Source organism: Trichosurus vulpecula, chromosome 4 (assembly GCF_011100635.1).
Source record: "Trichosurus vulpecula isolate mTriVul1 chromosome 4, mTriVul1.pri, whole genome shotgun sequence".
NCBI classification, from domain to species: Eukaryota; Metazoa; Chordata; class Mammalia; order Diprotodontia; family Phalangeridae; genus Trichosurus; species Trichosurus vulpecula.
Genome location: NC_050576.1, coordinates 293173739 through 293187328, shown reverse-complemented (window position 1 = coordinate 293187328; position 13590 = coordinate 293173739). Strand labels below are relative to the sequence as shown.

The window sequence follows — 13590 nt, the reverse complement described above, 5'->3', positions numbered from 1 at the left end:
TAAAGTATGCAATTCCTGTGGATTTTATAAAGAACAAATGATATGAGATCACCCATTATTAACAGCAAACACATCATGAAGCTCAAAACTAGCAATAGTTAATGCTAGAGTAAAAATGGGGCTCAGTTCTATTCATGTCCCATTTCTAACCTTAAACACATAGCAGAAGCAAAACTTGATTTTTATCATACTTAAAAAGAAAAGGTTATTTAAAAGACCACAGATATTACCAAGATCAATTAACTGTAAATTCCCTTAGTATTTTTAAAAACAAGCTTACTTGTTTTGTCAATTGTATTATTACACTTCTGGTTTTAGCCTTAATGTGCTGACTGGCTGATGTAAAGTAAGTGTTGTTTTCACCAACAGTTGTATTGGTCCTCAGGAATTGCTGTTAACAGCACATTATGTATCTTGTGGCCTAGAGTAGCTTCTCTTCTTCCATGCCTCTAGCCTGCCAAAGGATTTTTTGCAGGCTGCCCAAAATCCTTTGGCATGCAGGCCTACTCTAACCAAGAGCTTACTTGGGCGATGGTTGACTGACTGAGCAGGGCAGTGGGGTGTATCACAAGCAACCGTAAAAGATGAAGTTGAGAGTTTCAATAAAACTCGACTTCCTTCTTTGTATAATTGCCATCCAGGGAATTAATTCAAACATTTGTAATTCAGGTACAGTTGATAAAGCTATTTGGAAAATAACATTCACTAATTTTGTTTTTAGCCAAAAAGGCTTCGGGAGTATTGTCTTTCTTCCGTGGCACAGGAGGGAAGAGCCCTGACCTGTCTTCTCAAAAGAAGGAGACTTTACGTGGTGCAGATAGTGCTTACTACCAGGTTGGGCAGATGGGCAAAGAAGGGACAGAGAACCAAGGAATAGAACCTCAAGGTGTGTTCAAAGTGGTAAAGTATAATTTATTCTAAACTTAAATGTTTTTCGGTTTAGTCTCTTTACGTTACTTGTAGGATGGGTAGTATGTGCTTACTCTCATGGTAAGACTTTGAATTTATAATGTACCTAGAAAGCTGAGCTTTGCCAGAAACTTCAAAGTAATGTTGTTTACTCAATGAAATTCACACTTCCCTTCTCATACTTCTTTTACTTTAGGATTTTAGGGTTTTTTTCTCATTTTTTTTATTTTTTTATTTTTTTTTAGCATTACATATATAGGTATAGGACTAGAGTGTAAATAGTTGGTCTAAAAAACCCTTAAGAATAATTTTGTTGGTTTTTTAAAAACTAAAATGTAAATGAACTGTTCAGCTATCATGTTAATGGGTTGCATATGGCATATAAAGTTATAAATATTATCCTTCAAGCATCGGTCTTTGTTTTGAAAGGTAAATTTCGAAATGCAGAAAATAAAAAATTAATGATTTTTTATTAATTAGCTGCTTGTAAATGATTAACAATATTTTCAATCAACTTAATTCAGTAAGCATTTATTAAGTGCTTACTATTTGCCAGGCATTATAGTAGGAGTAGGAGATAGAAAGACAGAAATAAAACAGTCCCTACCCCAAGGATTTAATGTTTTACTTTGGGGAAGGACTACATGAACAGATGAACAGTCACAGGCAGAATAATTTCATTGGAGGCTGGGGAGAACAGTTACGACAGGGAATATCAGGAAAGATTTGCTGTTAGGAGGTGTCATAATCTAAGTCTTGGAGGGAGTTAGACATTCCAGAATGTGGGGAAGTGAGTCATGAGAGCATTTCATACATAGGAGGAGAAATGAATTTTAAAAATTATTTCATTTTCTTAAGATACTATATTCTGCAGGGCAATCTTAAGAGAAAGATATACTTTTAATTTACTGCAAGTTGGGTAGAATATGCATTTTAGCTAGAAATTAAATTGAACTTAGATAATTTCAATTGATTTGCTTACATACAAGCTAAGGAGAGTAAGTTCTTTCTAAGGATGAGGACCATATTATGTTGTGGTATTTATTGATAATTTTGAAAATTTATTGGCATCTAGTATGAAAATCATTTTATCTGTTCCTGAAATTATTTTTTTAGATGAAATAGATGGAGGAGAGACCCAAAAAAAACAACTCGCAAATCCTCATGTTGAGCTTCGTAAGTATAGAATCATTTGGGGTAGTTTTGAGGGAAAGGATTGTAGTTGTACAAGTTGTCATCTCTTCCAGGGCTTCTGGCTTCAAAACAAATAATACCTATTGGTATTATTTATTATATTTATTTATGTTTTTATTTTTATTTATATTTATTATTTATATCTTATAGTTATAAAACATGAAGAGGAGGAATTGCATATATCTGCTTGCTTCAGTTACCTCATCTTTTTGCCATAATATAAAATTATACATAGATATTCATGTAAACATGTATACATTGTTAGGATTAGAGAGCTAAAGTAATTCAAGTAGACATATTCAGCATTTTTGAAATGCTGAATTTAGACATTATCTATACAGAGATATATTCACAGCAAACCATTTTCGATAAGACCCTGAATTATTTACCTAATTAGATTACCCTATGGTGATAAAAATAGGTATCCAAGTCTGTGCAAACTGTCATGAAACTTTTTAAAGGGTAACTTTATATTTAAGTAGGAACATCATCTATAGTGTGATTCGTATCTAGATTTCATATCAGTAATTGAAATCTAGAGTCTTTTTTTGCCTTAAGAAATCATTAGGTGCCTGAATGATTTATAGAGTGATGAGAATAATTTTAAATTATATAGTGTATGTGATTTTAAAGCAAGACCCAAGAACCACTGTAAAAAGGGGTAATTGGTTTTTGACTCTTTGTTTTTAATTTATCTGAAAGCATGTGACTTGCAGTTAAGAAAGTGTTTATCTTTTCTGAACATTTCTTTGACAGAACTATGATAATGCTCTAGAAGGATGATCTTACACTGAAAATATCATTTTGGGCAGGGCTGTGGAAGGAATGAATTGGTTGTGTTTTTTGAAGGCAAATGTCTTATTTCTTTTTTTTTTTTTTTCAAATGTCTTATTTCTGATTATGAAGTTTTCTTTCCTCCTTTGTGTTTGTTTATAGAGTTTTCTGATGCTAATGCCAAGTTCTACTGCCGGCTCTATTATGCTGGAGAATTTCATAAGATGCGTGAAGTAATCTTGGGGAGCAGTGAAGAGGATTTTATCCGTTCCCTTTCTCATTCTCTGCCCTGGCAAGCCAGGGGTGGAAAATCAGGAGCTGCCTTTTATGTGACTGAAGGTAAGCTAGCCATTTACTAGGTAGATAGCATTTATCTTTTAAAAAAAATTTTTTTTTAAGGTGTATGATGAGGAAAAATCTTTGATTTAGTGGAAATTAGGTTTTGGAATTAGAGGATCTGAGTTTGAATCCTGACTCTTCTAAGTTCTACCCTGCCTGTGTGATCTTAGACAATTCACTTATTCTTACTAGGCCTCAGTTTTCTCATCTATAAAATAAGGACGTTAGATTTTAATATCACTAAAGTTGTTTCTCTAAATCCTTGGCTTAGGTATCACACTAGTTTTGAGGTATATGGTATGATGGTTTTATTTTTTAGAAAGAAACTTTTTGTTTTTCTTTTTGTGCTTGAAAGTATATATGATATAGCAAGGAATATGCATTTTGGGGACGTAGTGGTTTAAATAAGCACTAGTTAAATATGAATGTCTGATTCTGGGTTCCACAAATTAAAATGTAACTCAGAGAGGATTTCAGAAGAGAACTGTGAGTAGATTAATGAAGAAAAACTAAAAGAAATTAAGTGTATTTAACTTGGAGATGAGAAAACAGCTAAATTATTTTTATGAAAGACAGATGGAATACTAAATTTTTTTCATCTCTACCTGAAAAGTAGGTGATTTGAAAAGACAAACTCTGAGAAGACTTATTTAGATTAGTAAGAATTTCTATTGTGATGATATTGTAGGTCATTAGTTTCTATATTTGGTTGCCAGAGCAGGCTTTATTTCTTTAAAGAAAAAAAAGGATAGATTATCATCTGCCTAAAGGGAATATAGGTGTGGTTTTAGGTCAAAAAAATTTTCCCCCAACATGTGATTTTATCAGTACATGTGAAGAACTTCCTCTATCAATGAAGGTGGGCACCTTCTCTGTAACTTCAGTCTTGGAGAGCTGCCCAAGGCACTGAGAGGTTAAGCAATTTGCCTAGGGTTACATAGCCTACACCTGGCAGGGGAGGGCCTCCAAAGCAGGTCTGCCTGACTCTGAGATCAGCCTTTTGTCCACTATGATGTGGCCTCTTAGCTAAGTGCAGGTTTTTATATATCCATTTAATATTCTTTCTAGACCTACAGTTGTTTTTTATAATAACCATTGAGTAGTTAAAGCAAATGAATCATTTAGTATTTTGTTAAAAGTGGTGTCCTGTGTGTAACCATGAAATATCTGTCATAGCTATAGATCCCTCAGGATTAGATATATCTATATGTATAAACTTGTAGCTGTCTATACATAGGGCTCTCCCTTTGTATATGTATATTTTTTGTTTGTTTATATTCAGTTCTATGGTGATTAAGCATCTCACTGGAGATATAAAGACAAAAAGGAAGCAGACTCTTCCCTCATGGAGCATAAATTTTACTGGGGAATACAACATCTAAAAGAAAGTCTAAGGTAGTTTGAGGAAAGAGTGAACACTAACAAATGGAGAAGGACCAGGTTATCTATAGAGAAGGGAGGAGGGAGCATCTGAGCTGAGTGAGCCTGGTAGGAAGATACAGAGTCTGAGAGATAGACATGAAGAGGAAATGCATTTCAGCCATGGAGAAGAGCTTGTGTAAATGTATGGAGGTGAGCATGGAATGTTGAGTTTGGGGACCATCTAGGCGGTCCAGTTTGTCTAGAATGTAGACTGTAGGAAGGGGAGTAACATGAAATAAATCTGCAAAGGTACTTAGGAGCAAGATCGTGGTGCCCCCTTAATATTAGAAGTTTGTATTATATTCAAAGGTGGTAGGGAGTTGCTGAAGGTTTTTGAGTAAGATTTTGAATCATATTTACATCTGGGTCTTAGAAATTTTATTTTGGCAAGTATGTGAAGGATTACTTGTGGAGAGAATATACAGGTGCTAGGAATACCGCTTAGGATATTTCTATGGTAAATAGAAAGGGAAATGGTGATGAGGCACTGAACTAAGGTAATGGTTTTTGTGAGCTGACAGGAGAGAGAAATGAGAGATGTTGGGTAGGTATAATGGAAGAGACCTGGCTAGATGACTCTAGGAGATAAGAGAGAAACAGATAACACTGCATATTTGAATCTGGGTGATGGGAAGAGAGTGCCTTCAAGCTTATTAGGAAAACTTTTGAAGGTTTTAGGGGAGAACATGCATAAATGTATCTGTATTTATATCTTACAGTTATAAAACATGAAGGGGAGGAATCGCATATATCTGCTTGCTTCAGTTACCTCATCTTTTTGCCATAATATAAAATTATTACATGGATATTCATGTAAACATGTATATATTGTTAAGATTAGAGAGCTAATATAATTAAAATAGACATTCAGCATTTTTGAAATGGTTTACTATGAGTACCTTTAAGATTTAAATGCTACCTATACAGAGATCTATTCACAGCAAACCATTTTAGATAAGACCCTGAATTATTTCCTTAGATTGCCCAATGTGTTTATTTTCTGAAGTGCAGAGAAGTTATACATAAATGTAGGCGTTGTATATGTGTTTGTACACAGCCTTATACATTCACATAGGATCCATGATTTCATCAGTGTGGGGACTCCTACCTACCTCTGGGGTGACAACCTTTTTCATGCTTAAGAGATGGTTCCGAGTTGCTGGGTTCAAAGAGCTGTCATCTAGTATCTGACTTTCTCTTGATTGATACACAAATGTACACGCAAACAAACGGACGGACAGACACACACACACACACACCAGTGAGAGTGAGAGATTTTGTGAACATATAAAATTGAAACTTTTCAGATGACAGATTCATTTTGAAGCAGATGCCCCGCCTGGAGGTCCAGTCTTTCCTTGACTTTGCGCCACACTACTTCACTTACATTACTAATGCTGTACAACAGAAGGTAGGAACAAAATGGATTTCTTTTATATATATTGGATTTCTCTGTACTTCCCCCTCCCTCCCCAATATCTTGAATTAAATGGGACAGACTTCCAGAAGAGATAGCTCTGAATAGCACATACTTGGAATGGAAAGATCTGAATTTTGTCCTTGGAAATGTTGTGTTCAGGTCCTGGCTCCAACACTAATAGTGTGACACCAGATAGGTCCCTTTACCTCTGGGCTTCAAGTTCTCACCTGTAAAATGGGGATTATAATTTCTCTGCTCTTTGCTTCAGAGGGTGGTTATGAGGATCAAATGAGGTAGTCCAGCTTTCAAGGCCACCTTGGCCACCATCTTGTCATCTGCCCTGCTTCAATGGGGTGTGACAGTCTATTATTCTCCTATGCCTAGATTCCACCTCCTAGAATGTATGTTCCTTGAGAACCAGAATGATATTGCTTTTTGTATTTGTATCCCCTGAGTAGTATTTGGTATATAACCAGTGCTTAATAAATAGTTTTCACAAAAAATGTGGTTAACTCACAAAAATTACATAAAACATCAGCAGTTCTTTCTTACTAAGTATTGGAATCTTTGATCTCACTCATGTGGGTACTCCCTCCATCAGTGCAAATTGAAACTGAGCCATGCTTTCTCATCCTTTGTGATTCCATGTTCTCCCTCATATCCTTAATGTGTTGGAGGCCTTGTTACATAGGATTTTTTATTATCATTCAGGTATTAAAGAAGCACTTGGACTATCTATATGTTATTTTTCTTCTTTTGAAAGACATCATTCATGCCTTGAAAAATCTATCAAAGCATTCAAATTGGGTAAAATTGCTGTATAGAAAGAACCTGCTGTTTTATTGTTGTTACTGTAATTCAAATATGTAATTCACATAATGCAATTATCTTGAGTTCTTAGGCCATCTGACTTGTCCCTAACAGTTGAGCATATTTTGGGTGCTATTAAAACACTACATGTGTACTCTTATGTTTTAACAGTTTTCAAATGTTCTCTTTGAATGATTCTGTTCTGATTAGAGACCCACAGCATTGGCCAAAATTCTTGGGGTTTACCGGATTGGTTATAAGAACTCTCAGAATAACACTGAGAAGAAACTGGATCTCTTGGTCATGGAAAATCTCTTCTATGGGAGAAAGATGGCTCAGGTAAGGTATTCTGGATTGTATAAAACAATCTTTCTGCAGATACCTAAATGTAGTAAGGTATAATAAACTTTTTATGTGAAGTGGTCCAGTAACAAGTCTGCTGGTCACTTTCACTCTAAATAGCTCTTTATGATGATTTAATAGAGAAACTTTTGACTTACTGAACCCCTGAGGAAATTATAGTAAAATGGTAAAGCCAAATTCCTACAATTTAATAATATAATTCAAGCCAGTAAATTGATCACGTATTTTAGGTTACTTAGTTACTTAGTGCTGAATATATGGATACGTTTCACTCACTTATCGAATGGCCTCTTTTAGGGGATGGGGGGAGCTAGATCTATGATTTCATTGGTGTAAGAACTCTTGATGTGGAAATTCCAGAACTTGAACCCAGGTCTGGCTCTCTATGCACTGTTCCCTACATTTTTCATGACATTACTTGACAGTTGCTACAAGATATGATTAAATATCAATTTCAGAGTGTTTTAGTGAACTGGAATTCTTTTTTTTAAATCAGGTTTTTGATCTGAAGGGCTCTCTTAGGAACCGAAATGTGAAAACAGACACTGGGAAAGAGAGCTGTGATGTTGTTCTGCTGGATGAAAATCTCTTAAAGATGGTTCGAGATAATCCTCTGTACATCCGTTCTCATTGCAAAGCCGTGCTGAGAGCCTCTATCCATAGTGACTCCCATTTTCTCTCCAGTCACCTCATTATAGACTATTCTTTACTGGTGGGACGAGATGATACCAGTAATGAGCTGGTAGTTGGAATCATTGGTAAGTAAATACATGAAATTTGTTTTATTAAGATGATACAAATTGAAATGAAATACTCTGGATTATTGCTGATAATAATGATAATACTATCTTGTTGAGTTTTCTCCCTAAAGTTTCTTCTCTTCTGTCTTCCATTTTTTCATCAAAACTGTTGAAATCTGGAAAGTCACAAATTTAATTTGACACATTTCTAAATTCCACTTTATTGTTACCCCTTTTTCTTTTGACAGATTACATCAGAACATTTACGTGGGACAAAAAGCTTGAAATGGTAGTGAAATCATCAGGAATTTTAGGAGGCCAAGGTGATTGAATATGTCTTTGTGCTCATTTCTTCGCTTTTCCTATACTCCCTGAGGGCAGGGACTATGTTTGCCTTTCCTTGTATTCCCCAGCCCTTAGCACAGCACCTGCACAGTTATAGTTAAGCACTTAGAAAATACTTTGGTGACTTATTCCTTTTCCTTGATGCTAAGGCCTTATGCCCATCTTTAAAAATTCATAAAAGCAAATGGTTTAGCCCTCCTTTCTCCCATTCATAGGATTATTAAATATATGCCCATTTTTTGTTATTGCTTCTTCTTGAAACTTGAAGGGAGCGCTTCTTACTGTAGACAAGATTCCATTGAATATTCCTTGTCTAGTCAGGCAGCACTGCAAGTGTGTGTTTAACATTTGGATTTCCAGTAGGCCTTCCTAGGCCTGCATGTCTTTTAATGTAAAGTTATGTAAAGCAATGTAAAGTTCAAGAACCTGAAGTGATTTTATGTATGATCTGGGAGGGATGGTGATAATAATAGCTAGCAGTTTTGTACAGTGCCTTTACGTTTGTTAAATGCTCTGTACATGTTTTCATTCAATCCTCACAACAGACTAGTGAGAGCAGCTGCTTTTATTTTACCCATCCTACAGATGAGGAAGCTGAGGCTAAGAGAAGTTACGTATCTTGGCCCAGAGTCATAGCTTGTGTCTTCCTGACTTTGAGCTTAGGTCTTCCTGAATTCAATGCAGATTTATCTACTATGCCATCTAGTAAAATACAACTTAGTTGATTTGTCTCTTTAGGTCAAAATAAAGTAAACCATACTATTATTCTCTTGAAAAATAAAGTCATGATGACAGAAAATGTACTAACACATTAGAAATACCTAAATGCCATTTAGAGAACTGAGCTTTTCTGGTGTATTGGGACAGTTCATGTATAAGGATAAGCATTATCTGTTCTAATAGCCTGCTTGTCAATTAATTGTTCAATTCTATAATTTCCTCTTCCCTCCCCTTTCTCTTTTTAATTAGGTAAGATGCCAACGGTAGTCTCTCCAGAATTGTATAGGACTAGATTTTGTGAAGCAATGGATAAGTATTTCCTAATGGTGCCTGACCACTGGACAGGACTGGGTCTCAATTGCTGAGATGAAGCCCGTGTTTTGGAGTGAGCTAGAGAGAAGGGGGAACAGAAGAAGAGGGCCCAAAAGAAGCTCCAGGCTTTTCCTGTCCTTCACATTCACCACTATATGCAAAGGCCTCTTATTTCAATACTTGTAGAGGCCAAATGTACGGTACCTGTAATGTAAAATCTGCATTTTAATCTGCACTTTTTTTTCTGATACAAGTGAGTTAGCTGTACACTGTCAGGAAACATTGGAAGATACAACCCTTCTTCCTCATTTGAATTGAAGGAGAGAGGGAAATATCAAAGGGCTAAAGGTGAAGTGTACAGTTAAGGGCCAGTAAATAAGGGTGGGAATAGTGAACCATTAGAGCTGAATGGTGACCAACATAATGCTGTCCCCATCTTTTCAAAACGTTTTTGGTGAGTTCTTATTTTGCGTTTTTGGTATACAACCTAATATCACCTGTCATCAGAATTTTAAAACTGGTATACATTTGCCTAGTGGTTGGGTGAGGGTTCGTTTTTGTTTTATGAAGTATTCCATTAATGGCCAGTCAAATAAGTCAGTGTGATGTATTACCACAGCATAAAGATTTGACAGAAGGTGGTTTTTATCTTTCCTGAAGAACTGTATTACTTGTATATCCCTATAACTTTTCCCCACTTAAGTATTTATGATGGTTTACAGAATTAGTCCTCAGGCTTCTATAAGTGCTGCCATTATGAGCATTTTAGCCGACTGATGACTACAGCAATCACCATAAATCGTTTTGCAGTGCTGACTTTTTTCTTTGTACAAAGATTTTTTGCGTTTAATATATTTTAACTGTACCTCATTCCTGTGTCCTTATTATTTAATCTCCTTACCCCCAACACGTTCAAAAAAGCCAGTCAAGTCTAGCAAAGCAAGTCTGACCACTTATTAAATCTTGGAGTGTTCTTACATTACCCCCCAAAAGCTACCTGAAGTGAAGAATGCAGTCCAGTGTTTGTTTTATGAAGGTGAATCAACTCAAATTTCTTCCCGTGTAAAGCAACCCAAGTTGAATTTATGGCATTTTGGAATTTCTAAAGGCCTAAAGTGAATCTGCATCTTTCACCTAAGCCAATTTTCTACCTTCTTCTTATTAGGCTAGTTCTTAGTACTCTGAGATATTGGATAAAGTGTCACCTCTCAGGTCTATAGAATTCCATTTCATGGTCCCTTTTTGCTAATTGTTTAATGGTTAATGTACTTAAAAGAATACTAGATTTTCTCTTAGGAAAAAGTATTTGATTGTCTTAAAGAATATCTTAAAAATAATCCTTTGAAATCAGATTATTGCCCCTGGATTTTTTCCTACCTTATGAGTGGTTGAGCCATAATTATTTCAAGTAGCACATTCCTCAGTATTTATTCAGTATACATTCTTCATGTAGTAAAAATAAAACATTGAATATTTTCAAGTTACATAGAGTTCAGATATCTGGACACCCGAAGTAACAATTCTTTTGAAAGTTTGTTCTGGGAAATTAAAGATCTAATCAATTAGTATTTACCAGAAACTTGTGTGTTACAATAAGTAAGCTTTCCAGGGATTTATGAATTGCTGTAACATGAAGATAAGCATTTTTTGTTTTTACTTTTTTTACAAAAAAAAAAATTGCCCTTTTGTAGATGTAAAAAAGCTTAGTGGTTTGTTTTGATATTTTACTAAAAATGAAGGGCTTGTACAGATATGGGAAGTGTGGACATCGTTATTCTCATCTTAAATATATAACAAAACAAACAGTAAAACCGTGCTTTGGTTCCTATAAGGTGGGTGAGAGAATCCATGAATATCATAATATATGTTTACTTTTGTCATTTATATAGTGTGACTCCATTAGAAATTGTGCTCTTTATTTTTTACATTGGATAGAGAGGGTAAGTTCAGGTCAAGGTTAACACTGTAATTTCAATAAATTGGGCCCAGTTTCTTGATTCCCAAATATAGTTTGAGACTGAATTGCTATTTCAATGCCTTAGTAAATAAAACTGTATAGCCATATTCTAGAATGTGGAGAATGGCAGTGAAGGGATTTGGATGATGTTGAATAGAAGATGGCTTTTATAGCCTTCTGTCAAATAATCATGTCTAGTCATTTTCCTCTTCAGTAAGATTCACTTGCTATGAAAAAAGTTTCTAAATCAAGACATTCAGATATCCAATATTTATTTAGAATGTTGATGTACCTCTTAACTTCTACAATTTAGTTTGACAAGCACTTAAACCTGTTAATATGCTGAGGAAAGACAGGTTTTGAATGCAAAATAAAGCTTTGACTTGCTACTTATTTCTCCTGTTAGGATATTGAGGCTTATATGCTCTAACTTCTTTTCTCTACCTTAGATAAGAGAGAATTTATTAGAATGCTTTAACTTGTTTTTCCCCCACTAAAATCAAAGATGGCCTTTTTTCAGCACCATATGCAGTAGCTGTAACACTATATGGATATGGTTGAATACATAATGCCTTTCCTTTTTTGTGCATAACAGAAAAATCCCTGAATGCCATTTTTTAAAGCACCACTGTCTAGTAGAACTTGGTGGAAGCTTATACAACCATGTTTTGTTTTGTTCTTCAAGATAAATCTTGAAACAACAGAATCATTTGCCTTCAAGGAATGACCTTTACCTTTAAAACCTGTTGCACACCTGAGAGTAGGAAATATAAGGTAACTTTAAGTCACAGAACAAATTTGCCTCGAAATTAAAATTTAAGCCTTTTGCTTTAAATAAATAAATAGACCATAGTTGTTTTTGGTTTTTTTTGGTTGTTGTTTTTTGCCACTTGTAACAGGTTTTCCAAATATTAATAACTGGAAAATGAATGTCTAAAAGTGATTGACCTCTTTTCTCTCATTCCCTGTCATTGACTTGAAAATATTAATACTTAAAAGTTAGGGACCAGGAAGAAATTTTTATGTTTTTGTTCTTGTGTAATTGATGGATGAAAGTAAACTCTGTGTATGTTACTTTACAATAGTCTTTTAAATAACTTTATCAAACTGCAGTTTTTATGGGCATCAAAGACTGATAAAAGTAATTTGCCAAGTAATATCCAAGAGTAAAGATAATAAATGGTACCATCATTTAAGAGAAAAAGAGCTTTCTCAGACCCTTTTGAACATCTGAGTACTTGCAACTTATAGATGTATCAAAACTGTTACCAGTAAAAAAAGAGCTTATTTTAATTATGTCCTTGACGCAGGGATGGAATTTTTTTTTCTTATTTTTAATACCATGGGTAGCAGAGCTTACACCAGCTTTTGTTATTTCAGTCAGAAGTGTCTCTTTGGCGCTGCTCCCATTCGAAACTTGACTTGTTCAAAACTGATTAGCAAGGAAGGATGTCTATACCCATAAGGAAGTGTGCTTTTAGATCCTGGTGAAGGAACCAAAAAGATTGCTGAAAAAAATACTGTTATCCTGACTGGGGAAACAGGTCTGGCCATGACCCCTGGGTATTGTTGACAGAGCGAATGTGGATCAGGCTTTATTGTCCAGTGCAATGTCTTTTTTTCTTTTTAAGAAGGGTGCATTGTATTATAGGAAAATCAATTACAATCATGGGCAGTGTTTTACAAATCACTGCTTTTATCAGTTTTGTATAAATGTAAGATGAATTTTTGACATTGTTCATTTTAACTAGGAAAATTACCTGTGTTGTATATCACAATAACTTTTAATTGAAGGAGATCCAGCTAACTGTTGAAAGCACTTGATGTATTATATTGTATATATTTTTATTCTACCTTGGTTCTAGCTGTTTTATATGATTGACATGCTAACTATTTAAGTGATATTTCCCATGACTTTGGAAAATTGTACTATATATAAATAAGAGTTCCAATAAATTAAGATTTTATTTCATTTGGTTTGTTTCTTGAGCCATTTCCTAAGGGTCTCCTGCTGGGTCGTTGTATGCTCCATCTTCTGTAATCCAGCCCCAACCATTTGCTACTTCAGAATGTAGGGATTTAAGATTCAGTAGGTGAAACTCCCCACTTTGGTGCAGCCATGATTTTAAAAGGACCAGTTACTTTTGCAGGCTTTGGCGTTCAGCCCAAGCACAGCAGCAGCCTCACTTTCCCATTGGCCCAGATGGGTTGTAACACCCCAGAGAGTGTGTGGTGTGCCTTAGGGAAGCTAGTGGGCTCTGTGCTAGGACCAGCTTCCCTTCATG

At 35.1% G+C, this 13590-nt stretch overlaps 1 protein-coding gene across 1 annotated transcript in view; it reads left to right on the top strand.

Moving 5' to 3' along the window:
• Nucleotides 1-13277, top strand: part of PIKFYVE (phosphoinositide kinase, FYVE-type zinc finger containing) — a 97955-nt gene extending 84678 nt beyond the window's left edge. Inside the window, exons 34-41 of the mRNA XM_036754216.1 lie at nucleotides 722-886; nucleotides 2026-2085; nucleotides 3040-3216; nucleotides 5946-6049; nucleotides 7079-7207; nucleotides 7728-7989; nucleotides 8220-8294; nucleotides 9286-13277. Coding sequence (XP_036610111.1) covers nucleotides 722-886; nucleotides 2026-2085; nucleotides 3040-3216; nucleotides 5946-6049; nucleotides 7079-7207; nucleotides 7728-7989; nucleotides 8220-8294; nucleotides 9286-9401 — 1088 coding nt within the window. The 3' untranslated portion in view covers nucleotides 9402-13277. The remainder of the gene's footprint in view (nucleotides 1-721; nucleotides 887-2025; nucleotides 2086-3039; nucleotides 3217-5945; nucleotides 6050-7078; nucleotides 7208-7727; nucleotides 7990-8219; nucleotides 8295-9285) is intronic.
• Nucleotides 13278-13590: the final 313 nt, after the last annotated feature.